We start from the raw sequence: 27,718 nt of genomic DNA, 5'->3' as shown, positions 1-27,718 counted from the left end.
GAAGATTAACGCAGTAACTGGAAACAATCATTGCATAACAAATGCTTTAATACATATATTTATATAATTAAAATGTCCCATGACTAAATTGAGACATTAGAGAACTGTAGAGCTCTGACACAAATCTACAAAACTGAACTGTCATGCTGGCAGTGACAACTTCTCATTATTTACAAAAAAAGGGAACACACAGTTGTTATTTTATTGCACATGAGTTTTAACCAAATAGAAAGACTGTAATATATCTGCAAATAAAACATTACTCCCTGAAATAAACATTTACAGCTAAAATTGAAGTCATTTATGAATTTTGTAACATTAACACTCTTATTTCTCTGTTTATTACTATGAAGCTGCTTTGAATCTGTATTGTAAAATGTGCTATATATACATTTAGCTTGTTTCATAATTCATAATTGTACATTCATCTGTTGTTTTTCAACAGGTAAAAAAAAAAGTCACCATCATTCATTACTAATGAATCTCCATTGTCACGTAGGGTTTTAATAATAAACGTGACGTGAACAAACATGTTCTTTCATGCTTGTATTGTTCCTGAAACCCGTCATTCAGGGCCTTCATAGTTCTGCATGGGGAGTGGAAGTCAACAGAGGACATCCCTCGAACAACTCTCTTTACTGTATTCCTTTACATAACACAATAAGGTCAGACTGCAGGATACTGAGGTGAATTGCTATTCGTGTAATGCCACACTCTTTTTTACCTATTATCATGCATTCTTATGTTGTGACCTCTTTCACAAAGATGCCAGACATTTATTGAAAGCATAAGTTCATTGTCCAGCCACAGCTCAAAGTCACACTGCAGGTATTTCATTATTGTAATGCAATAGTGAAACAATCCTGAAATAGAATAGAAAATAGTGCCCTCTAGAGGACTAAGAACGTGCCATAATGAAATAATTCAGCTAAATATCCAAATCCTGTCATCATTCACTCTCCCTCAAGTCTTTCCTAACCTGTATGACTTTCTTCTGCAGAAGATATTTTAAAGAATATTGGTAACCAAACAGTTTCATTAATTAGAGAGATCATTTCTCCTTTTGTGTTGCATAGAATAAAATAAGACAGAATTTTTAAGTGGATTATATGTTTGCCACTATAATAAAAATTTTTGAAACAGCATCGTAAAAAATTATGAGCATGGTCTATGAAATATTCTAACTGAAACCAGTATTATTAGCATATAAACAAACATTTTTGTTACCAGAAATAAATAACATAACCTGAAATGAAATTAAATAAGTAAATATAACAGCTGAAAACATTGTATTCAAGTGTTTTTAGGGAGTCAGTGGTGAGTGAAGGCTGTGTGGCATCTCTGCTGAGCGTGTTTCCCACAGTACAGCTCCTCATCCACACAGAAATGTCCTCGCTCCACGAGACTAAAGCCACAGTCCCTGCAGGTATAGCACTCCACGTGTCTGTAGCGTCGCTCTCTGATCTTCACCACCTGAGTTCTGCAGCAGGACACACAGACAACTGAGCTAAACACGCATTCCTGACATGAACTGCACTTAAATAACACTCAAAATATCAGAACGCTAGCACTTTTCTTTCTTGAGCTCAATTGAAGGGTTCTTACACAATGATGTAACCACATCTCTCACAAGTGCGAAACCTTGGACTCCTCTGGACCGCTCCAGATGGCAGTGATGTTCCTGTTACAATTAGTGTGTGTTTTTATTACACAAGGCATCCTTATGCATTATGGTTTAAATGCATGAAATGGAGTGAAATGACACAAGCTCACGTTCTAGTCCCTCCTGTAGTATCCTGAAAGTGTTGGACTGTCTGGGCTGCTGAGGTTGAGCTTGTCTCCTCTTGATCCTCGCCAGCTCTTCAGGATCAACTGGTCCGTAGCTCCATACTGGATAATTAAAACTCACCCTGAGAAAAGAGTCAAACAGCAATGTGAGTTCAACAGGTATGGGACAAAATGACATGAGCTATGCTTGGAAAAAATTATGCATTTAATCTAAGAAAGATGCATTAAACCAATTAACATTTATAATGATACAAACCATTTCTATTTCAAATAAATGATGTTCTTTGTAAGCTGAAAAATGTAAATATTAATATTTAATGTGAATGTAAAACTTGCAGAAACAAATACAGAAAATAACATTCATAATAGTCAGAAATGTTTCTTCAGCATCAAATCAGGATCTTGGAATGATTTCTGAAGGATCATGTGACATTGAAGACTGGAGTAAAGATGCTCTTTCAAATTACATTTTATCATACCATTTAGAACAAAATAGAATGTGAACCACTATAAAGTGCATTTTCTTTAAACTGTTTGCATATAATGTTAAGTATGCAGTAAGTAGTATATTAGTATTCCAAACATAATATTGGCATTACTTTTTCTTGGTAGTCTGTGATTCATATGACACTGTTTGGATACAATCAGATGCAGAGTTATGTCCTGCACTGGACTCCTGCAACCAATAAACAGGGTTAAAAAATGATTACGTGGAAATAAAAATATATATTAACTGAAATAAGTTTCCATGGCAACATTTCTCAACTAAATAAGCTCAAATTAAAAAGTAATTCTTAAAATATACATACATACATACATACATACATACATACATATATATATTAATTACAAAAACACAGCAAGCGAGATTACAAAAACTTTCACTGAAATGAAAATGAAGAGAAAATGGGGGGAAAATATTTCTTTAAAAAAAAATATTTATAATATATAGTTGATACATTGAGAGTTAAATAACACTGCCAATCAAACAAAAGAGGAAGAAATGATTTCTACAGATAAGGCTTGTTTTTTTTTTGTTATTGTTGTTTTTTACTGGACCACAAGATGGCAGCAAAGCCTTTAAAAGACTTGAACATTAAGGTTTGTCCAATGCAAATAAAGTAAATGTACAAACCATTTCTATAATGTAAAATAAGTGCTTGCATGTTCCCCACCTTATCATGTTGCTTCAGCTGCTTTGGACCGTAGTTTCTCTCCTGTGGGGCTCTGAACACATAAACAATGAGAAACATGGGATGTTGTCTCAAGATATCTCAGTATGGTTCTGGTGCACTTACCTCTTGGACTGGCCCTGTCCTGACTCAAGGGTTTGTTTTGGCTGGACTGAGGGCCCCTGGGTTGAACGAGAACAGCAGGAAGTTTCAATACACAAAACAGGATCGTTCTCACTAGTTTTATTCAAACAGGCTGAATGGGCCTTCCCTGTAGCAACATTTAACATTAACCATATGTTCACAAAGAGCTGGTCAGTTAACTGTGAGAATGACTAACCGAATTAAGAGGAAGTCTTCGATCAATGCAGTACTGTATGAAGTCTCTTTTTGCAGGTCTGTAAGATTATAAGAAACTAGGTTATTCAGGGTTTCAGTAAAAACATTCAATTTTTCACCTCAAAAGAACTAAAATATATTATATACATATTTTAATAAAAATTTCATGGAATGTTCATTCAAAGTTTTCTGGTCTTTACAAACACATTATTGATTTTTAACGCTTTTTTCATTTTAGTTGGAAATTCATTAAACAATTAAAAAAAAAAATTACTACTCGTTTCAGAATGTTCACCGAACTTTCAAAATGAAATATTCCCATAATATTTTTGCATAACCAGGAAAAATATTTTTAAATCACTTAAACTGAATGTTTTGAACATTCATAAATATATATATTTTTTATAAGAGGAACATTAGCAAAAGGTTCATAGAATATATTTTTGTCTGCAGTGTGTTTTGAAATTAGCTTTTTTTTATTTCATTTAAATTCACCTTATTCTCAGTGCTCATTGATTTTTTTTTTTTATTACAATATTTTAAATCATTTAAATACTTGTTCTGCATTACAGTAGGGAGAATCATTTTAGATTATTGTAATTTGAGTTTTGGGAGAAAATGTTCTTGTGAAAATAATGCATTAAAAAAAATCCCCTGGAAGTTAAAATTCACTTGTCTTTTTTTTAGGGTAATTTAGGGTTGAAATATACCTTAATATGGTATATGCTAATATGGTTAATATGGTAACGAATGTAGCATTTGGTTATGAAACTGCATGCAATTCTGCCAAAGTCAATTTTTTTAACAACCTTTCAATGAGAAGCCACAGCTGATGTTCAGATGTCTTAATTTTGTTCTTAGCCTCCATATTCAACATGGCTCCAGTATTCTGACCATTAATCTCCAGTATGACGTCCCCCACCTGCAGCCCAGCATCACCTGCTCGGCTATCTTCACGAACCTGACAAAACACTCTATGTTAAGTCTTCACAACTCCTTCACACAACAGACATCTTAACACATTCCATATTTTGTTCATAAGAAAATGCGGCCCAGATATCTTTAACTCACCTTTGAGACCGTCAGGGTCATCTTGAAATCCCTTCCTCCACAGATACGAAACCCCCATGGTGGTGGACCGGTCAAATGCAGTCGAAATCTCATCTGTCTGCCACAGGCTTTCAATTCAAATGCTCTTTCAGAACCACAAAATTGGTTTGTGTTTACTCTGGCCTGTACCAGTAAGACTGAAGGGGTCAGCCCGTGTTTATGGTGTATTTTTAAAGTTCTCCTGTAGCTTAGAGATATGGAGGCTCTGTGTGGAGTCAGCACCACCCTTAAACATCTGCACCTGATGTTCTCAGCAGATTACACCTTCTGGTAAACAGAATCAAAATTAAAAAGTAGTAAGAAAATAAAATGTTTTGTAAACCGTTTTGATGTGCTAATTAAGGTGGGGTGCTCGTAAAATGCTTTAAATTTAAGATACGACATTGTATTATAACTTTTCAGTAATTACACAAATTCATAAGTCAATAAAGTGAGCTAAATGTACACTTGTAATATGTTCGACAGGTAAACAGAGGTTCGCTGTATTTGACAAAACATGGATAAAATGTAGGCTAATTATCGTCAATATTTATCACGATATTAGAGTCGTTCACATACAAAGCGTTATCCATCTCCTGTTTTTAAGTAAACATGCGTTAAGGCCCATTCACACCAAGAACGATAATTATAAAGATAACAATATTGTCTGTTTACTCTGATATTATCAGATGGAAAAAAAATCGTTCTGAAAGTAATTCTAACGATATTGTTTCTCTGTGCCTTTATCGTTATAGTTGTGGTGTGGACTCTGCTATTCTTAAATATTGAGAATGATTTTTAGAACTATATCCTTATCGTTATCATCCCTGGTGTTAACAGGCCTTTAGACGCGATATGTTTTGCATCTGCATGGTCACGTGTTCCAAAATGCTTCGCACGAGTTAAAAGTGATATCTTTTTTTTTTCTTTTTAATGAGGCTATTTTTATTGCATAGCAATTTTTCTTTTTGCCCAACATAATTAAAAAACGTTAATTGCAATTTAACTCACAATTCTGACTTTTTTGCTCAGAATTGTGATTTTATCTCACAATTATCAAAAAACTATTCTGACAAAATAAAATAAAGAAATACATAAATCTGACATGGGACAAAAAAGTTATCATATTTTTACTAGCTTGACAGATAGACAATGTCAAATTAAAAGTAGAAGTTAACTCAATGTTTAAAGAAACATTTTATTAAAAGAACAATCAGCACACGAGATGACCGCAGAGCAGCTAAACACGTAACAGATCTTGGTTTCGTGGTTCTACAAACACAAGTTCTACACACAGCATACTTTCAACTCAAGTTTTTTTTTTTTACAAGCTTAAATAAATCACTTCAAACTCTTTCCACATTTTCCTGGGACATCATGCATTATTAGTAACAACACTAATCTTCAAAACTGTAACAGACTGAAAGAAAAACAAAATTCTCTCAAGTGTGCCTTGTGTAACTCTCACTCCAAACAGAAATCACAGTCAGCCCAGGAATTGACCTCCACAGACACTTTCGTGCAATGTTGCAAAAGCTGAGGCACAGCAGTGGGTTGAGGGTCTGGCAACACAGTTTTCCCTCCAACTCACAATGACTTAATCAGTTCAGTCTGAGCAGGATCAGGAAGGGGCCAGTTTAGGGCCGCACTGCATCCGCTGAGGGTCCAGACTCTCGCTGTGAGCACCGAGCAGCATGTGTAAAGTCAAGCAGACAGCTGCATCTCTTCAAGAGCGACTGCGGTCTTCACTGCTGCCCACTAAAACCTTGCTATAAAGTTTCTGCTGCTCCTCCTTGAAAACTTCTTTAACTTTCCCTCGTTTTAAACCACCATCCCTGCGAACATGCAAAACACAAACGCTTCACGTCATTCCAAAATGTCAACGCACATCTTTTCTGGTGACTTGTGAGTTGAACACTCTTTAATATGGGAACTCACCATAACAAGTCTGCCAGTCCTCCCTTTCTAGCGATGGCTGCTTTGACCCTATTGGCAAACTGCACAGCGTCCTCCCCAGCCTGTAAAAATATGAATTTTAAACTCACCTAAATATGGTGAATGAGTGACCGACCGACCGACATGCTCAAAAATAGTCTCAAAGATTTGAAAAGAAAAACAAAACTTTGCACTCACCATGCGGCTCATTGGTGGAAGGTACCAGACGCTACACACTATGGCCCAACTGCTCATCATGTGCAGCAGGTAGTTCACCATCCCAAACTTGCTGCTGTTCCAGAACGCATCACCAAAACGAGGGTCATACTGCCAAAATAACAGCAAGAGGAATTTAAAACACTTTATAAACAACAAAGCCAGCACATAAGAGAGAAAGGAGGCTGTTCTAACCTTTATAGCGACGGGGTAAACAGTGCAGCTGATCTCAAAGCTTCCCTTCTTGAACATCATGACTGAAGTGTTGTTAATACAAGTTCCTTTAGAAATGACAAAACGGTGTATTTATTTCACATATACTTCAGTACGAAATGGTAACATAAGCAGTTTTAACACTCACCCTCTGGGAATATGAGGATTGGTAGTTTGCTCGTGTCTGCAACGTGGTCACTTAATCTAAAACAATTAAATCAGCTTGATTGTGACACACAGAAATGTACAAATCATAACTGCAGGAGTTGAATACTGTATATGTGAGGGAAATGCAGTGCTACCGTTTGGCCACTAGGTGTCGGTCCCTCACTTCAGACCTCTCAAACCAGATGTGAGGACAGGCCTTCACCATCGCCCTCTGGATGACCCCCATCAGACCCCCATGGACCTGACCCACCTGATTCACACAGAAACCGAGTTCATGCATTCAATATCAACACTGAATCTAAATCATCAACACATATGTCACACTACCATAGCGTAGCACCCGTCACTGGCCAGAATGATGACGTCGATAGGTGAGGTGTGATTGGCCACACAGATTCCTCCATTTTTGGGTTTATTTTCACTTTAAGGAAAAAAAAAAAAAAAGTCACGTGGATACTAAGAAATATTGAAAGTAAAAGCAGGCATAGAGATCTTTAATAGTGTTTAATATTGGCATATGGCAGTGTTTGTGTGTCAGTACCTATCATGGTAGGTGATGATGGCCGTGAGGGCTCTTACACAGATCCGGTAACACATCAGATGAACCTGGTCACTGAGATAATTCTTCATCCTGCCCAGTAGAGAAATCAGTGTTAATTTACACACTTACATGCAAACTTTTGAATGGGAGTTTACATCAATGTTTTCACTGTTTTCTCTTAAGGCACAACTGAGCCAAACTTGTGCATCCCAGTCACAGACAGACAAAGTCAATCAATTCCCAAGCATTTAAACCACAACACAACAGCTTCAGGTGTAAACCCTCAGAAGTCGACAAAGACATACCTTCCATTTGGCAGCAGGCCAACGATTGACGTCAGAACTACGAGAAGACCGACACCGGTGAAAGCAAGCGTGACCCTGTTAAGAGCAACACAGCAAATGTGAAGAGCAGAATCTAATAAATGACACTGCTTAGCATCATGTCTGCATTGGAGTACACATCCTGGGCTAGAGAAGACTGCGAGCATCCTCAGGTGACTTCCACATTTCTTCAGCATAGTTCTTTTGAATTAAAATATAAGGTGTCCATTTAACCTTGGGCACCTGAAAGCCTTAAAGCTGACCTACATCAGTTTTCAAGGTTTGGAATCAAGACACATATAACTTTTTCCTCTCTAGAAGCTATTTCTCACTGAAATACACTGCATTATTTTTAATCCAGAACACTAGGTGTTATACATTTGCTGAATTCAGAAAAAAACTGGGCATCATAGACTAATGACCTAATGTGGGAATCACATACTAAAATGTTGTAATGTAAAAGTCATGAGCTTAAAAGAAATAAATTGATAGTTTATGTGACCCTGGAGAACAAAACCAGACATAAATAGCACGGGTATATTTGTAGCAATAGCCAACAAAACATTGCGTGGGTCAAAATGATAGATTTTTGTGCCAAACATCATTAGTATATTAAGTAAAGATCATTTTCCATGAAGACATTTAGTAAATTTCCTACAGTAAATATCAAAACGTAATTATTGATTAGTAATATGCACGGCTAAGAAACAACTAAGGACAACTTTAAAGGTGATTTTCTCAATATTTAGATTTTTTTGCACCCTCAGATTCCAGATTTTCAAATAGTTATATATAAATCAGCTAAATATTGTCCTATCCTAACAAACCATACATCAATGGAAAGCTTATATATTCTCGATGTATAAATCTCTGTTTTAAAAAATGGCCCCTTATGACTGGTTTTGTGGTTCAGGGTCACACAGATTTCACAGAAAGTTGTGTGGTATATCAACTCCAAAATCATCTGACTTGCTCTGACCTCCAGCAACTAACACGGACTCGTCCAGACTGCATATCAGATAAAAACTATGTGCAAAAGTTTCTCAATATAATCCAGTCTTACAGCTGATCTTTCTCCTAGCATGTCTTTAAGATTGAACAGGAATATGAGCACCAGTTTAACTCCTTTAAAGTGATTACCAATTTAAAAACCACTATTATCACTAACAATATCCATCCCCAAAGCATTCATGCAGCATCCAAAGATCTTCCTCTCACCTGAGTGGCAGGAGAAACCCATATCGGATGAGCACTCCCACTCCCCAGAGTGCCGTGAGCCTGGTGCTGATGTGATGGAAGTTGTAGTTGCTTCGGGTCAGCAGGTTCCAGGACTCCAGCTCCTCTGCTGTGAAGCGCTTGGTCACTTCGTCATCGACGATGCTCTCCACACCTCGCCGGCAGAAGTAGAAGATGTCAGACATTTCAAACTCAGGCTCTGCACCACCACGCTTCATTTCCTGGATCTCCTGTTCGAGGGACACTGGCTCTTTAGCAATAATCCCTGAGGGGGAAAAAAGCAAGGTTATGATGATGTTGAAGATATGATGTCAGAGGCAATGATCTTTTTAGTGTTTCACCATTGCTGTAGGGTTTGTAGAGATGCTGATTCTTCTCCTTAGCTCCTCGTTCCATTCTTAAGGTCGCCCACTAGAAACAGAATGAGAATTAGACACACAAATTAAGCAAATCAAACTAATAGTTCAGCACAGTACCCTGGTGTGTCCACAGTAGTTTCACATTAAAAGCCTCAAAGCAGCAATAATACATTTCAAACTGTGGTACTTGACCCATTTAAAGATTCTAAACTTTTTACTGCACCATTGCATCATGGTGATGGATGATGCATTTCATTAGGGAATTACATGAGTCAGGATAGCTTAATTGAAACACTCAATTGTCCTTTTGTTACACCATGTTCCATTTATTTTCTATCCCCAAAGGCAGGCTGGGCTGAGACCCCACGAGACCCCAAACAGCTGTCATGAGGATGGGGAAACAAACAACATTCAAGCGGTAAACAGCCTTCGGGGAGCCAATTGCACAGAATCACAGCCAGCCGCCCAAAACACCACCGGGGAGGAGAAGACAACAGCTGATCCGTGTGTCCTTGCTGGGTCCTGGAGTTCAGCCAGAGCGCCTGAAAACCACAACCACTGACAGTTCGGCACACTTCTGAACAAACTGTTTTCAAGGATTTGGTCAAAATGAGTCACAAAGCACCTGTCAATCACTTAGAACTCCCTAATAATAAAACTTTTTTGAATCCAGCAATAAACAACATTCAAACCAATATTTGCCATGCATTTCTTCCTAAATATTTTGAAGGTTTTTAACTGATTCTTTTAAGGCACTGAGCATAACTTTTTAGGGTTCAAAAAAGTTTTAAAGATTGTTAGTGACCACTGAAAAGAAGATAATCACAGAATCACTGAAAAGAAGAGGTTTTCGCTTGTAAACCATTTCAGATATTTAAGATTTTAGGACTTATAATTTGCTCAAAATTAATTTAAGGCGTTTTAAGTCTTTTTAAAGACCCACAAGAACCTCGTAAATAATTCAGTATTTTACTTTTTTTTTTTTTTATACCTGCACTTGTACACAACATTTGATGTTGCTGCATCTGAATTTTCCCTTAGGGATCATTAAAGTGGATTAGCCAAGCAAGGACAGCAGCTGAGCACCGAGTGCTATTAAAGTAACCAGCGACTCTCGCGGGCGCTGATGATGCTGTGACTCAGGAAGGTCGGGACAGGGAAAGAGTGAACAGTCAAGCTGTTTGTCAGACTAAATCTCGCTCCCCTGTTCAGGGTCACAGGACAGCGGAGCACAAGTTAGTCACTGGAAAACAGCCATCTGGAGTTTCTTAAGAAGTCTGGAGAGGGTCAGAAAGAGAGACTACATCAGTCCAGATGGATGAGAGGGGAGTGACACCATAGGAAATCATCCGAATCTATTTTAGGTCACGCACAGAGCCCTTACCAACATGCATTACATAAACAAATGATTGCAACGATTAGGAAAATTTAGGCACCTCAGGATTTTAATCTTCATTTAGAAAAACAATGTGATTACAAAATTATCATTGATGCATCTTAATCACAAAGTAAGGATACAAATCTTTAGCATTAAGTCATGCATTAGACCTAGTGATTTGTGTCACGCTAGACAAAGTATGTGAAATCTGTGATACTTGCTGTTAGTTCCAAAAAGAGGATCCTTGAGTATCAAGAACAGACCACGGTTTCGCCATTTCTGGGTGGAAACATGCAATATGACAAATTCTGAAACAGCACTGGTTTAAAAAAAAAAAAAAAAAAACAGCATTGCCAAATTGTGCAATATTCCAATACATTTCAGAATTCTTTAAATGAATTCCTAAGTGAACATAAAATCATCTAAAAATCATCTCTGTATCATTTTTCTCAGCCCGTGTTCAGTAAGTTTGGGATTGGTCTCATTTTTTACATGTTTATGAAAGTGTCCTGTGCTTATAAGCAATGCATTTCTTTGATGAAAAATACAGTAAAAATCTGAAATATTGTGAAAAGATTTTTACAATTTAAATCAACCATTTTCAAATTGATATCTTATAAATCTAATTTATTCCTATGATGACAATGCTGAATTTTCAGCATCATTACTTCAGTGTCACATCATCCTTCAGAAATCCTTTTTATTTTTCCATATATACTTTCATAACATTATAAATGTATTTACTGTGATTAAATAATTCAACGCATGTTTACTGAATAAATGTATTAATTTCTTTTCAAATAAAAAAAAACTGTACTGACTATTCAAACTATTGAATAATAGTGTACTGATCAATGTGGGGCAGACTAACATTTAGTCAACTTTTGTGTTTATAGGCTTCTGTTTTCACATAAATTCAAGTAAAGAGAATTGTCTCTTATGGAAAGAACTTTCATATCATGTGCTTAAAGCAGACTAACATGCACTTGCGGACACACATTTCTAAAACTGCCACTTGTGGCATTCACATTCTCACCCATAAATTCACACATTCACAAACCACTCTGAAATTACCCAAACTGCCACAGTCCTGCAACAATGCATGCTGTCCGTAAAGTTTTGAAGATGAAAGAATATGTGACAGCACAGAATAAAATGAGACAAAGTCAAATGACAGCCAGACCCTCCAGACTTATTAATTCAGTCAATCGTGAATCTATGCTCTATTTTGTGCTTCTGACATCCTCAGTAAAGGGAAAGAGTGCTGACTGAAACTGAACTAAGTAGTAAAAACACAGAGCAAAAACTCCCTGAATGACCCTCCAACTTATCTTACAAGAGCACTGGTCCACAGACAGACCATCAAACCCGCTCGAACACTCCACGGCTCCTCAGATATTCCTGTTGAACAATTGAAATACTGTAAAATGACATGAACATCAACTCACTCACCTCAAATAACTTGATGAGGGACTTCATATACAGTCTGCGGATCCCAAAGGACACACCGAAGATTGCAGGTACGATGATGAACACCAGAAGAAGTGTGAACCACACCGTGAAGGAGATGCCCAAAAGCATATAGATCAGGCTGTCGAAAGGGAAGAGGTAGGACTCCATCTTGACCAAAACGTGGAGACCGGACTATTTAAACGTTACGAAATTGCCTAAACACAATCTGATGGACTCCTCTAAAGTGCTTCAGTTTCTGAAGCCTACGCTGAAACAAGGTCTTCATGGGCATAGAGGGAAAACTTATCATTTATGCCTGGAACAATGGACCAATATCCATTAAATTATCACAATAGAGATATTAGCAGGACACATCAAGGTTAAAAAAACCTGAATATCCAATCCTTCCTGCTTTTACAGTCTTTTGGGAAGAATATTGTGCTTCATTGACCTGTGAAACGGTCTCACATCAGTCTACTGCCATCTCTGTCCTATCTAGAAAAACAGGAAATAAAACACAGTTATGTAACGTTATATGAAGAAATACTCTAGCATTATTTCTCAAATAAACTTATACGTGCCTTTTCCACCTTTAAGATTAATTATTTAAAGCAGAATTATATTCTAAAGAACCAAATGTGTTGATAAGCACTATTAAATGCACTCTATTGTAAGTTACAATTCGAAAGCACTCAATACGCTAAACACATTCTTCATTTACATTTGAGAGATAAAAGTCAATTATATCTTAAATGCATCGTAAACTAAGCAAATCTGCAGCTGTATGACACTGTTGGCTATACAGATGTAAATGAGAGGATGCTAAAGCGCTAATCAGCAGCTTCTCTTTCTATCACGTAATTAACCCGCCAAACGTCTTTAAATGTCTGAAAGCCGCTGTTTACACTGACCTGTGCCCGGGAGATAGCGTTTAAATGCTGTTTTGTCTTCTCAATAAAACAGTAATTTGATATTTGAGCATCGTGAGATGCTGCTGTTATTACCGTTATGCAACAAGTTTAAGGGCATGGGCATCAGCAGCGGCGCGAGCAGCACGGCTCGCTGAAGCAACTTCCGCTTCCGGTGGGCTCGGCTGCTTCGACGTTGATGATTGGATGATTGTCCCTCCTAACGCTGATCTCCGCGAGGTTGGTCTATCTATCTATCTATCTATCTATCTATCTATCTATCTATCTATCTATCTATCTATCTATCTATCTAATTTTTATTATTTAATTTTATTTATTTTAATTATCATTACCCTTCAGACGTCGTGTAATTTCCTCTAAAACTATCAATTTTGCCTCAAATAAACATTAATTTTCTTTTTCAAAAGAGACAACAGTGTCAGTGAAGGGATGAAATGAGAATGTGTGAAGACAAGAAAAAGAAAAAAAGTTCAAAAGTAAATCGTAAGAAAGTCTCTTGTGAGTGTGTTGTGGGTCATTTTATTCGTCACATTCACGATTATATAGAGAATATATAACCAACAGTAATGTGAGAACATCCTATCTTTAATTTGTCAAACGGTGCAAAAGGTGTGAAAACGTTATTTAATTTGATGTTTTTAGGATGCATTAAATGTCAGCTTTAAGTCAACCATTTTGCTCCAAAAATTTTACAAATAATTTGCATAATTTGTAGTGTAATAGAAATGTTAATGACACAAAAAAAATGACTGTCATACATGTATACACCGTTGATAGAAAAATCAAAACAGAGTGAAAAGTGTGTTTAGGAGTTTATTTTTTGAAAGTCATTCAGTTTCTACAGCAGATTTGGCTTTACAAACTTTTAATATCCAGTTTGGCCTTCTGAAAATGGTTTATTTTCTTTCCTAACACAGAGAGCATTGTGATTTAAAAATGTACATTTATAAATTAAATGCGTCATCAAAATAAGTCTGTTAATTAAGTCTAATGTTGAAATGTAGTCCTACATGGCTCACATAGGCCTATGCAAAACCATCTGTGGCCAGATGCTGGAGCTGGAACTCTGTGTGTGTGTGCAGGTAACAGAAACACGTGACTATTAACTACTCGGTTGCTCTTTATGGCAGCAAAAACATTTAAACCTTATTTTAAACCAAACGTAAGCTATTTTCTGTAATTACGTGAATCTTCCATTTAATTGGATGCTATGTGATCAGATTATTAGAACAATAATAAAGTACTGTAAACCGTAAAACTATCTGCTCTACAATCCAGTGTTTCTGAAAGCAATGCATTAAAATGATACGAAAAACTAGTTTGCCAATAAAGCAGCAAAAGGGACTGTTTTGCAAATGATGCAAATGACACCGGAAGTTGCAGATATGTGGCTCAATAATACAATTGCTTTATTGTTGACAAATTAGTCTTGATGTTATAAGAATACAAGATCAAATTTTGTTTGATTGCACTCTTTAATGAAATCTACACTCTACAAAAAGTCGTTTTGGCATGCATAGAATAACTCAGTTAAGACAAACTTGAAATCACACAAATAAGATACAAGAAAATCAATCCAACCTCTTTCACACACACACACACACACACACACATCTCAAATAGTGTATTAAGAACAAAGATGCTTGTTGGACTGTTAACTAAACTTACAACATTTAAATACATGACAGAACCACACAAGTTTAGGCTACTTGGCTGTGCTGACTCAATAGTATCAGCACTAGCATTCATGCAAGACAGTGTGCAAACAAGGGCAATGCAATGTTTTCTTTATGGCAAAACTTTCTTTTCATTTCAAAAATATGCCCACGCATACAGTAGTGCATAGGTCTGATGTACTGTACAATAATAGCAAATGATTGATAGCAAAGATCCAGCATTTCCCAGTAAATTGATATATAAAATAAAATCTTTGTGAGTAATAATCTATCATAGGCTACTGTAAAACAGCCAGAGTCTTTTAAAGGGAAACTACACACACTCATCTTTCTATATTTTACAAATATTAATAAATAGCTTAAATATGAAACTGCAATGTTATTGCGATTCATTTGATGCTTCATACTGTAAAAAAATGTAGGTGGGAGGTGCCAGTAAATTAAAGAAATGAATTTTTTCATACTTTAGTAGTTTGATCAGTTGCTGTTTTGATTGATTGCTCTCTTCGCAAGCTTTATATTGGGTAAAAAAAACCCGTTACACAAATATATTTCAGGGATCATAGTATTAGAGTCATCCTCTGGTTGCCACTGTTGGCTTGTGGGCTTCATGAAAGCTGTTATGGAGGGTAAATAGTGCAAATCTTTCTTGTGTGCTTTGAGGTCAGAGGTCATGTTCCAGAAGTTCCTCTTGTGAGGCTGCTCCCGCTTCCTCGTGATCTTTCCTCTCTTCCATCCTCCTCTATCTGTGCCGGAGCACAGGAGATCCAGTTTATGACATGGTTTGTCCACCTTTCCTCTAGCGAGACATCATTCGCACAAATTCTGATAAAAGAAAGACCAGAAATAGTTTTACTTAAACAGTCAGTTATTTAAATTAGCCTGTAGGCGCCAGAGCTCTCATTATTAGTTTCGACTGTCCGTCTGTCCCAAAGTATAAGACCTCTTTTGGTCAGTCTCTGGAATGCTTCACATACTAATTTAAAATTAGAGACGAATGGAGGACTTAAACAATGGCTAAAAACAAAACGGCGGTGGCCACTGGGTTATTGTATGAGCATGTTGCCTTTGCTCTATTGGTTATACATATAAACAATTCTGAATATATGTTTTTTGTGTGTGTATGTGTGTGTGTATGTGTGTTTGTGTATTACTGTTTCTAAAGCCTTCCATGGAAAGGTGTTGAAAACTAGCATGTATGCAAAAAAGAAAACTTAATGCATATGGTTTGTCTGATATCCATGTCCAAAATGTAATTGCATACATAAATATAACAGTATAACAGTGATTCCCCACTGGTTTTGCTTAAGATCCAGTGGTGACCCAACACATTATCACAATTTATGCACTTATGTCAGTATATTCTTTATAAATAAGATACATTTTTTAAAGGACTGTGTCCTATTTGTGTGTGTGTGGTTTTGCCATGAACAACAACACATTTTTCTCCCTTTTAGAGCGTATAATTTGCTATCCAAACTCTGCATAATTATATTATTAGTGTGGTATTATTTTTGCATTTGCCATTGTTTTTCTCTGCTGTCTGTGTCCCAGTTTTGGGTTGCTGCCTGTCATTTGTGAACCGCTGCTCTATAAATTCTTTCTTTATAAATAACGAAAGAAAAAAATGTGCTATTGACCTCAGATGAGTCAAAGATAGCCTGAGCTCCAAATACAACGAGAGGACATCAACTGTCACACCTCCAGTCATCAGCAGGAATAACAGTGCTAGCTATTTTCGTCCTTGCCGTTTTCATGCTCTTTTTGAGCGTGGTTAATCTGAGAGGTGAAATAATCCGGTGGTTAAGAGATAATCTGGTTGACAGCTCTACTACTGTCACTTTACCGCCTTCACGAGGATGAGATTCAATAGCGGCTCACAGCAAGAGGGAGCAAAATAAATAATAATGGATCCAAAAATAGGATCATTTGTCTCAGTCCTTTTTTTCATAATTTTGCATTGCATTTTTTTCCCCACTTATGTTAGTCAAGGTTTCTTCCATAAAAAGTAATTTTCCACTTTTTCCGACAGAATTATTTTTGCAATTAGTTTCAGTAAATGTTCTGTTTAGACTGAAGAGCTTGCGCTGGGAACACTAGAGTACGACTACAGCATGTATTTTTCCCTCCATTTTCCCTCAAGAAATGTACTTTTCAAAAGGTTGATTGCTACTTTAATAACTTTGAGATCAAAATGAGAACAAAAAACTAATTAAATCTGGGATTAAACCTTGGAACTATTGCTTTTCCATAATTACATTTTACGGCGGATTCCAAAATATGGACAAGAGACACGGAAGGGAACGTGAATGGAATATTTTTTAGATTACTGTGGACAGATCATAGCGATAATTTTCTCCCATGCTGCATGAACCAATTCTCTACACCTAGCACAGCAATAAAGACACTGCGGCAGTGAAATTAGCATTGCTAATTAGCATAGCAAACACAAGGTGGCTCACCTTCAAAGTCCACGTGCCCATCTCCGTTTAAATCGATGTCCCGCAGAATGTCCTCCAGATCTCTGTGGCCCACCTGAGGGAATAAGAATCAATAAAAGGATGAAAGGAGAATCAGATGAGAGCTATAAAAGCTTTTTACCAAAGTAACAGCACCTGTTGTCCCAGCAGTTTCTTCATGGCCTCTCTTAGTTCTGCTGTACTGATCTGACCGTCTCCGTTGGTGTCAAACTGAGAAAAAGGGAACAATAAAAAATGCAATTAAATTTTTTAGAACTGCATTTTACATTGCAAGAAAAAAAAACACAATTTGCTTTTTTCCACAAATTGTGCAGGTCTACCTCACCTCTTTGAAAGCATCTCTCAATTCCTTTACTCCGATCATATCTGCCGTCTCAGCCAGAAGTTTGGGTCCCATCAACTCCACAAAGTCCTCAAAGTCCACATGTCCTCCCACTGTAAGACAGAAGACACATGCTGTTAGTGAACTTCCACAAAGATTCCTTATTGGCATCTTTGGTTCCACGATGAACCGTCAACATCCATGGAACCATTCCATTGCACAAAAGGTTCTTTAGATTATTAAAATATGTTCTTCTGTGGCATTACTGTGAAAATCTCTTTATTTTTAAGAGTGCTTTTAAGGAGCACTACACTGCCCATACTGTATAACCTACATTTCTAAATAAATGTTGAACAAAACATGTTGATTTGTTGTTGCGTACAGTTCATATTGATCTGCTGACTCAGTTCGATGAGCTCCATCTCAGTGGGCATGTATCCCATGGTTCTCATGCAGTTCCCCAGGTCTTTGCAGCCAATGAAGCCGTCTTTGTCTTTATCAAACTCTTTGAAGGCTTCTCGTAGCTCTGTGAAGATAGAAAGCATGTCAGGAAAATATAAGACAGAGCGAGTAAGAGATAATGAAAAGAGAATATTTTATAGCACAATTATGTTTCCCTCATGTGCTCTGCTTCCCAAACAATTTTGAAGACAATTACCAAACACAACAATGAATCCCAGAATGACTAAAACACTTATAACTTAAAAGCTCATTGCAAACCTTTTCAATTCACCATTAAATAAAGGCTTTTTAAAATAAATTGGAACAATTTACACATTATATTGGAGTGTGTTAGGTAATTTCAGAGTGAGAATTTGAGCACATCGAAATGTCCAAAATGATATGCGATTAAGGGTGTATTCACACCTGTCTTGTTTGGTTCGACTAAACTGAACTCAAGTTTGCTTTCGTGTGGATCAGGGCTTTTGGGCAGGACCACACAACTGTACCAAGACCCAGCTGAAGAGGTGTTCTTGGTCCGCTTCCAAACAAACTCTGGTACAGTTGAATGGATGAACCAATGAATGAATGACCTCAAAAACAGAAGTGGTTTTGTTTACAGTTTCTGGTTCACTTGCAAAAAGGGCAGCGTGAAAGTGAACCACACCAAAGAAAAAAAAATCAAAATTGCATTTGTTTGGGACCAAAGCAAGTGAACTAGCAGGCTTTCCTGGTGTGAATACACCCTAAAACACTTGAGCATTCTTGCAGACTCTAGTTCAGTTTAGTTTAATTTCAGAAACACAGCATGTTTACTATGAAAGGCTTTTGTTTATAATACATTTGAATTTTCGGCATTATTGCTCCAGTCCCCTGCTGAAAAATCCAACATAAACCAGCTTGGATTCCAAGTGCACATAGTAAAAGGTATGTCAGTGCTGTCATGAACATGAAATATTATTGAAACTAAAATGTTTTAACAATTGCTGAGACTGCTGAGTTAATTTAACCAAAGTCAATGTGCTTCAATAAAGGAAACATTCATTACCATAATGATAACAGACTTTAGCAATATTTGTGCATGTACCATATGAAAGAAATAAAGCCAAACTGGTTTGCAATAACTGAATATGGTAATTATGTTTCTGCAGTTTGCAGTCTAATCATCCTCTGGCGCGATATTGATTTCATCTAAGGCTTTGTGGCTGTAAGTATTTGTTGTGTTTTTTGCTCACCTCTTCACTTTTTTTCTGTTCCTGCTGTTCCTCTTATCCTCAGTGATTTGTAAAAGTATCCTCAAATGCTTCTTTTAAATGTTACATTTTTATGTCTAAAGTGCTTGTTAAATGAGTTGAAATGTATGTAATATTGTAAACTATGCTGTATTCACCCAAATAAATTCAATTGTCTTGTATTTTGTCCATGTGTTCTTGCTTAATAAGAAATGTTCATCTTTTGATTATTGCTGTTGCCTCTAGTAATTCTCTGTGTGTGTTTTTTTAATTCCCAGTCCATTTTAAGCCAGCAATATAATACTTTTCAAACAATAGATGACTTAAATAAAACAACATAGCATGGTGGGTAAAAACATTTAAACCAACCAGCTGTGTCAAAATAACCCAGCATGTGTTTGGTCCAATATTTACCCAGTGCTGGGTTACTAAATAACCCAAGTTGGGTTGTTTTAACCCAGCATTTTTTTTAGAGTGCAGCAACATATGCTTTTCTTTATTAAATAAATTATTAAAATGTATATTGGTCTTTAACTACAATATTTTATATTTCTGATGGCTGTCAATGTTGAAAACAAACATTTTGTGTGTGTGTGTGTGTGGAAACTGTGACATTTTAGCAATGAGGGAACTTACCATCCATTTCCTCTGGTCTCAGCTCTCTGTTCTGCAATGAAATAAACAAAGTATAAACCCACAATCCATGCTAATTTGTGCAGTTTTGTTCAATTAATGACACAAGTCAGCTGGTGTTCTCCTCCTTCTCTGAAGAACAGTCATTTAATTCTATGCACTATTTCCTGCTAGAGAAAAACGTATTACAGCATTAGGATCACAATGGCACGTGTAAACTAATACACCCAACCTTTTCAGTGTTTTTTCCTCCTGCCACTAAAGGAATTAATGTCTAGTTTTTAAATTCGATCTTCCCATTTGGATTAAGTCGTTCGGAACAGTGCATATAAACTCAGGATTGATCTCTCATAATCAGCTCAAGCCTTCAGTTTCTTTGATCCCAGCATTCCCTGCTCACACATCTCCTCGAACACGAGCACATGCAGGGCTCACCTCCAAACACTTTCTAAGCTCCTGCAGGAGAACTCAATCACGTGAGCCTGACCCAAGACCCCTGCAGAGGCTAATAAAGGCAGATCCCTGCAGTTCGTACATAAACCCAAGCACGTAGTGCTGCATCGTCTGCAAAATGTCTGCATCTGAGAAGAACAGCCTTGGAAATGTATCAGTGCTTCAGTATATATAATATCAAACATGCTTTATTTTTGACTTGTTAAAAACAGTGGTCTTTGTCTCACAAGACCCACTCGTCCAAGAATCAGACTACATTGGTCACAATATATGTTTTTGATTGAATAACAGCCACTCATTTGTGAAACTATTTTTGATTCATTAAAAAGGACTGGCTAATGAGAGTCACTTGTTCAGGAATCAGACAACATTGTCTACATTGGTCGCACTATATGTGTTTGATTCATTAAAAAAAAAAGAAGGCTAATCAAAGTAAATTGTTCAGGAATCAGACTACATTGGTCATGCTATATGTTTTTGATTCATTAAAAAGAACCAGCTCATAACAGTCACTCAAATGTGAATCAGCCTACATTGTTTGTGCTCTGTTTTTAATTCATAAAAAAGAATCGGCACATAAGATTCACTGATTCACAAATCAGACTACACTGATTGTGCTAAATGTTTTTGATTCATTAAAAAGAACGGGCTCATAAGAGTCACTTGTTCAGGAATCAGACTGCACTTTCACACTGCATGTTTTGGATAGACTAAAAAGAACCAGCTCATAACAGTAACGCGCATTTGTGAATCAGACTATACTGGTTGTGCTATATCTTTTTGATTCATTAAAAAGTACTGGCTCATAAGAGTCTCGTTTGTGAATCAGACCACACTTTGTTGATTCACTAAAAATAGCCATTTGTTCCATTCATTTATGAATCGGACTACAATGGTCAAATTGTAGGTTTTGTTTATTTGTTTATACCTGTATCCCGTGAAGACAAATCAATAGAGCTAGATTTCTTGCCATTATCTGTAAGTCCATATTAATTGAGTAAAGACTATGTGATATTGCAAAATGCTGCCCCACTGAAGATTCAACAGCAGGGAAACGCTGCTGCTGAAATGCAGTGCAAGATTCATTAAGTTCAATTTCTCATAATTTTAAACACTTTTTGCCTTTATTAGTCCATTTTAAACTGTCCTGTAGAGTGAAGAATATCTACAATTTAAGTACATGCATCTCTCAGTGAGCTTATAAAAGCTGTTTGCATAAAGAATACAAGAATAGCAAAAAATACAGTTTCAAATAGATAGCATAGAATGTCACAGCACAAGAAAACCAATGTCAAATACTGTAATATTTTTTTAGAAACTACATATAAAAAACGTTATACCAATTTTCATATGTATTTCGATTTATATCAATAATAAACGTAGATTTCTTTAGTTTGAAAAGTCAGCCAGTCAAATACTGCAAAATAAACTCTTTCAGGATAATAAAAGACTTTATTTAGTGATGATAACTGTACTTTGTCCCCTGCATAACAATGTTTAGTGCATACACTGTGTTGATCTGAATTCTGAAATTCCACTTACAAGATAAGTGAGAACTTGTTTTACATGAACATGTGTGCAGATGTGCATGTCCAGACTTACGTACAGCCTGCCGGCTCTCAGCGAAGCCCTTGCGGAGGAAGATGCAGGCAGGCCCGAGCACATTGTGCATGTATGTTGAGTTCTGAGCCAAGGCCGCCAGGGCCTCTCCAGATGTCACCCCTTCATCACATGTCTGCACTGCTTTGTAGCTTCGCTTCCGGTCCTGAATGCGGCCGTCATGTCCCAGCAGTCCCAAACAAGTAAGTGAAGAAGGAACGTGGGGTAAAGACACAATTAGAAACTACAAGGACGTCTTCCGGACACATTGGATGGACGGGTCAGTCAGTCATTTCAGTCAGCCGTCAGGTCTATCGATTTGTTCTCTCTATTACGTGTTTCTGCATCAGACAGTGAGAAAACAAAGCTGAGCTCTACCTTCAGACTTTGTGCTTAATGTAATTTACCCGAGTACAAAATGTTTCTGGATCAGCATTCTTCCGTTCAGGTCCTCCTGGGAAGTTCCTCTTTACGAGTGATTATAGTTGGAGTAAAATTGATTCTCTTGGCAGTATCATGTTTCATTCTCTCTCCTTTTCACTTCCTGACTAACACAGGAAGGTTTATTGAGCACCGATGCAACATAAAGTAGAAAGAGGAAGCGCGGTAGGTGTGTAATCAGTGTTTGATGTTTTTTAATGATGTGCTCAAATCATGTCAGAAATATCATTTTTATGAGTTGAACGCACATGTACACCACCACATAACTCCAGAAACTTTTCTTTCTTTAAGCCCTGGGTTTCTGAATTGGTGGTGTGTCAGTGAGGAAAATATGATGGACGTAATAAACATAGTATCTAGTGAATTTGTTGAAATGAATCGAATTATTGTTTTCTTATTTACAGTAAGACTGGCTAAGTTGCATGTACAAAATACAATAGTACTGTACAATTATGATATAATATATAAAGATTCAATTCACAGCACCTTCGTAAATTGAATAAAAACATAAAGCAAAAACAAAACAAAAGCAAATAATTTATTCATCATTAAGGCTAGTAGAATAGAGTTAAAAATTCTTGTTGTATTTTTTTATAGAAAAGATGATAATTATCTTGCTCTGCCCATAGTGATTTATTAACGCTTCTGGTGGCATAATTATGACTTCCTAACTGTTGAACACACCATTAGAATCTTTCGCTGCCAAGGAGGATGATGGGAAATGTAGTTTGGGTGCACAAGGCAGAATTTTCTGAAAACATTATTGCTATATGTCATCATTTTTTTTAGTTTGTATGACATGAACATAGTGGCAACCAAAGAGTTACTAATAAACTTTTACTTTCAAACAAATAAAATGCATTAATAAGTTCCTATCTTAGAGTGTGTATAAATTCAGTAAATTTATATTTCTGGTTCGGGTCACAATATCCCAGATTTGAGTTTGTATGAAATGTACCATTAGGGCAATCGTTGTTTGACTGGAACACTGTTCTGAGTCCAACAAGGGCTGTTGAGCCAGGAACATGTCCTACTTGGGTAAATCACATCGAGCCATACTTTGCCCTCTATTCTCTCTTCCCTCTAAGCAACTGACAGAACCTTTAAGATCAGATATCATTCAAACTGAATAATTCATCCACTTTCATACTCGCGGCGCACTGCCGCAATACTATGCCATTTGATTGCTTCCATGAAAACAAATGATCTCGCTGCGCTTAAGACAGTGGTTCTCGGCTTGTTCTAACAAATTAATATATGGCATTTTGATCATCAAAGGCTGAAGATGTGGGTCAACCAATGTTATAATATAAAAGTAGATCCACAAATAACATAAAAGTCTAATATGTTTTGAGAACGTAAAACTGCTCATGTTTAGCAGAGAACTAATCAGGATAAGAATGAAACCAGTCAGCCAGCACATTATAATGACCAATTAGCAGACAGACTGAAGGTGAAGAGCGGGCAGAATATAACTCACAAACACATAAAGAGCATCTCTCCAATTAAACACAGACCCATGGGTTAATTAAAGAGAAGATGTTATCTAACAACTAGCTTATCGAGAAGCAGCTTCTGAAATGTTCTGAAACCATAAACATTTGCATTTATATTTATAAATTATAACTCGAATCATTTGAATTATTTAGGTAGCCTATTCCAATTAGATAGTGGTACACTGTAAATGATTATTAGAAGATTATTGGAGTATGTTGTACAATAAAACACTATTTCACTCTTTCTACTTTAAAATGTAATTTCTTTCTAGTTACTAGTGACATTTACTAGCAATTTCTGAGGGAAAATTTAAAAAGTAAATCCAACACCCTTTTTTTCGTTGTACTTTAACATATGAGCTTTAAGTCAACATGAAATCAAACACTCCAGCACAAACAGCATCGTGAGCAGCAGTCCCGAGTTCGAATCCTAGCTTGAGGACATTTCCTGATCCCATACCCTCTCTCTCTCTCACTTCACTTCCTATCAACTAACTGTCCTATCAAAAATTAAGGTAAAAAATACTAAAAGTAAATCCTTAAAAAAATGTAAAGAAATAATGTAAATTATTCAATAAATTAATTAAATCAATAAATCTGTTTTGCACACATATAAAAAAAAAAAAAAAAAAAAACTGTGTCCCAGTTTATGCTATCCATTAATACTATAAAGATTGAGAAAGAGAATGAGTAATGCCGCATTGAGTTCTGGGAAACTAATCAGGTAAACATTGTAAACCAAAATCTATTAAACCTAAGAGAAACAAATCTAGTTATCATGCAGTGCGATAAAAAAAATTATCTTCCCTGCAAATTATACAATGAAGGATAAATGATTGCTTAACTTAAAGGCAAAAACAAAATAAAAGATAAGCAGTTATCCTTATAGAGAAAGAGAAGTAACAGTGGGAATGAATAGAGTATCCTGCTAAAATGAAAAACGATGTGGAGTGAAAAGATCATGACGTAATTCACTATTCAAATTTCCACCTTAATTATAGTATATTGAAATGAGTATACTGTACCACGGGTACTGTATATTTTAATAATTTCCATAGAAAATTTGAAGTGCATATCCATCCACACTCTAATGGCTAATATTGCCCACAATCCATTGCGCTTTGGAGAATGATGTGGTTCAGAACTACAAACACAAATAAAAAGTAATAAAAAACTACAAAGATGGTGGATGTGCGAGACATACAGTAGAGAGCTTTAAATAAAGGAGTCTGAGTGCTTAATAAACAGCTTCAAATCTGATGGAAAATAATTTTGTCATCTGCAACTGCATAGTGAACTGTGATAAAGATGTTTAGCCATTTACTTATAAATTCATCATTATGCGAAAATATCCACAACTGGCAGATCAAGGTGCCACTTCTTTTCACTCCAAGTTGTTGAGTAATATATTATTGTTAACTAAAACTATTAAAATAATAAATGTAGCTGAAATAAAAGAAAATCTAGATAGTACACAGATAGATAAAGAAGTATGCTCAAAAGTGTAAACTTTTCTATCACAAAGTGAAAATACATACTTTTAGACCATAGTATATAAGGCAAATTGAGATGCAGAAATTGTAATCTTACATCAAATTACGTATAAAAACTTTCTCTGCCTCTGAAACAACTTTCCCTTCACTTATCCCTTATTTGTTCATCTCCTCCCCACCAGCCATCTGACTTGCTCACTTTTCACAATCCAATCAGTTTCTAAATAACCAAAGTCTCACTTACTTTCTAACCGAATATCCTGTTTTACATGCAAATACAGATTACGTACATAAAACTGGTTTTTATGTTGACGTCAAATTGATTTCATTGACTTAAAGTATCATATTCTTGCATTAGATCTTCTTTTCCCCCTCTCTTCCGTTCCTGTTATCCCTTTCCTACCACATGCAGCTAAAGTAATCTGCATCCGACTGGTGGCTAAAATTGAGGTATACACTTACAGATGCACACTGGCCTCATAGACTGCATCTTCCCATGAGCCTAATCTTCTATGCTTTTTTTGGTAAAGCCTGTGTAATGTGATGGCAGCACGATGCATGCATATATATGTCTTTGCAAACATCCCCTCTCTATTTGCACATGACCTTCACACTCCATCTGTTGCCAAGGCTGTAAGGTGCCAGCTCATACGTTCTTCTGAAGAAACCTGTGCCATTGGGCACACCGGGAGAGGAGCTCTTAGCAGGTGCCGGTGCTAATCCTTGAGCGCATACATCCCAAGTCAGCTAGAGATGACTGAAAAGAACTTCATAGAACTTTCAGAACTTTCAGAAGATACTTCAAACATCATCGTCAAGAATTTACGGATTACTCTCATTCAAGTACATTAAAGCAGTGTGATCTAGGATACCATTAAACATATTAACATACACAACTTCCAAGGTCGAAGATAGCAACCCAACACAAAACATACTGATACAGGACTAGTCTGTGTATACTGACGTTTTTGCTTGGTTTCATTAGGTTTGCAAGCAAAATACAACAGCATGTTGTATACACTAGCACGCGCAAACTTTAAATCCAAATTTGATGAGGTCCACTCAGTCCAGAGTGTTCTTTGAGAATTACCATGAAGATACTGTATACAGTTGTGTGGAGGAATTCAGAGCATGGCTATTAAACTCGTCTCTGACAGTCCATGCAACATAGTCCAAGTCCGGGTCGAGTCTGTATGCAACACAAACACTCTCAGCTATCAGAAAAAGCATCTTACCTTCTTGGAGAAATTCTTAAGCGGCGATTTAATGCAGTTTCCCATAGTAAAGTCCCCTCTGCTAATTTTATGTGTTTGAGAGTCAATGTGGCCGCTTGCGCGCGTTTGCGAGCATCCACATGTCTCCATGCATGGATTAGAGATGGTGAGATGGGGTCTGCAGGCTTATCTTCTAAGAAAGATGGATTTTATGGGAAGGATGTAGATGATCCAGGGGTGGTGATGCAGGGCTTCAGGGTGACAGGAAGGGGATGGAGGGATCAGAAAAAGGAGACATGTGTCTCAGTGTGAAGGGCTGCTCAGAAAAGCCAAGATTGCTTGTTCACTTGCTTGCACTCCCTCTCTCTCTCTCTCCCTTTCACCCTCCCTTTCGTTTTCCCCACTCTCTCTTTTACTCACTTCCCTCCCTCTTTCTCTCTCTCCCTTACTCTCAGCTGCTCAGTTTTAAAGCCGTCCATCCAAACAAGGCAAAAACAGACAAAGAGGCTCGCACGGACGAGCGTATCACCTTCCCCCGAGCAAGATGCTGAAGACACTAATCCAAAAACACACACACTGGCGAGCGTGCGTGTACGAACACAGTCGATTACACACATACGGATGTGGGGCTATGGAGCTAAAAATACACACACTTGGTGTGTAGTCGTGCTGCCCAGCTATGACGGCCAGCGTTCAGATCATACACCGGCCGGCAAAACACAGAAGCCGCATGTGAAAAGGTAAGGTTGGGCCGCACCGGGCACGGATGCACCAAAGCTGCCAAATCACAGCACACCGTTCAAAGGCCATGGCAGGTTATTAGAGGAGGACAGGAAGCCCTTCCCAGAATTCACCTGCTGAGCTGGCACTTGCCCACTGAGCCCAATCGTTTCCTGTTTAAGCCACTCTCTGTTTTTCACATCTCATGCTATTTATTAAAAAAAAAAATCTTGAAATGGATAGTTCACTCAAAAATGTATTTATTTTGGCTTTTTTTTTCACCTCCATGTCAATCTGTATGACCTTTTTTCTGTGGAACATGGAAGTAGTTTTCAGAAATGTATTTTTTGACCATGCAATAGACGTCAATGGTCACCAAA

At 36.9% G+C, this 27,718-nt stretch overlaps 3 protein-coding genes across 8 annotated transcripts in view; all 3 read right to left on the bottom strand.

The window, feature by feature from the left end:
* Positions 1–18: 18 nt before the first annotated feature.
* Positions 19–4,601, bottom strand: LOC113110306 (PDZ and LIM domain protein 2). The gene is made up of 9 exons (XM_026274415.1): positions 4,371–4,601; positions 4,109–4,260; positions 3,301–3,358; positions 3,087–3,142; positions 2,964–3,015; positions 2,388–2,464; positions 1,774–1,910; positions 1,606–1,681; positions 19–1,480 (listed from the first exon to the last, which is right to left on the bottom strand). Exons 1-9 carry the CDS (start codon positions 4,461–4,463, stop codon positions 1,312–1,314), a joined length of 870 nt encoding a protein of 289 aa, XP_026130200.1. The 5' UTR covers positions 4,464–4,601; the 3' UTR covers positions 19–1,311.
* Positions 4,602–5,566: 965 nt separating this feature from the next.
* LOC113110289 (glycerol-3-phosphate acyltransferase 4-like) lies at positions 5,567–13,290 on the bottom strand. 3 transcript variants are annotated; one of them, XM_026274393.1, is made up of 13 exons: positions 13,214–13,290; positions 12,210–12,704; positions 9,362–9,431; positions 9,003–9,285; positions 7,767–7,841; positions 7,462–7,551; positions 7,248–7,341; positions 7,055–7,170; positions 6,901–6,956; positions 6,735–6,820; positions 6,522–6,650; positions 6,327–6,406; positions 5,567–6,223 (listed from the first exon to the last, which is right to left on the bottom strand). In XM_026274393.1, the coding sequence occupies exons 2-13, from the start codon at positions 12,375–12,377 to the stop codon at positions 6,115–6,117; spliced, it is 1,356 nt and encodes a 451-aa protein (XP_026130178.1). In that variant the 5' UTR covers positions 12,378–12,704; positions 13,214–13,290; the 3' UTR covers positions 5,567–6,114. The 3 variants fall into 3 exon arrangements, with proteins under 3 accessions (XP_026130178.1, XP_026130177.1, XP_026130179.1); XM_026274392.1 differs by having other exon boundaries at positions 13,121–13,262; XM_026274394.1 differs by lacking the exon at positions 13,214–13,290 and adding an exon at positions 10,371–11,036 and having other exon boundaries at positions 12,210–12,332.
* A 715-nt stretch (positions 13,291–14,005) lies between these two features.
* The window catches only part of LOC113110304 (calcium-binding protein 1), a 31,925-nt gene continuing 18,212 nt past the window's right edge, over positions 14,006–27,718 (bottom strand). Inside the window, exons 1-8 of one of the 4 annotated variants that reach the window (XM_026274411.1) lie at positions 26,640–27,646; positions 21,982–22,140; positions 19,926–19,956; positions 17,999–18,142; positions 17,620–17,729; positions 17,430–17,504; positions 17,277–17,349; positions 14,465–15,639 (exon numbers count right to left, since the gene is read on the bottom strand). In XM_026274411.1, the coding sequence (XP_026130196.1) occupies positions 15,614–15,639; positions 17,277–17,349; positions 17,430–17,504; positions 17,620–17,729; positions 17,999–18,142; positions 19,926–19,956; positions 21,982–22,140; positions 26,640–26,768 (747 nt within the window). In that variant the 5' untranslated portion in view covers positions 26,769–27,646 and the 3' untranslated portion in view covers positions 14,465–15,613. Of the gene's footprint in view, positions 15,640–17,276; positions 17,350–17,429; positions 17,505–17,619; positions 17,730–17,998; positions 18,143–19,925; positions 19,957–21,977; positions 24,187–26,639; positions 27,647–27,718 lie in introns of those variants that run through there. The other 3 variants (XM_026274412.1, XM_026274413.1, XM_026274410.1) reach the window with 3 other exon arrangements.

The sequence above is a fragment of the Carassius auratus genome, chromosome 10 (genome assembly GCF_003368295.1).
Source record: "Carassius auratus strain Wakin chromosome 10, ASM336829v1, whole genome shotgun sequence".
Taxonomy (NCBI): domain Eukaryota; kingdom Metazoa; phylum Chordata; class Actinopteri; order Cypriniformes; family Cyprinidae; genus Carassius; species Carassius auratus.
This window is presented reverse-complemented; position numbering and strand designations above follow the sequence as displayed.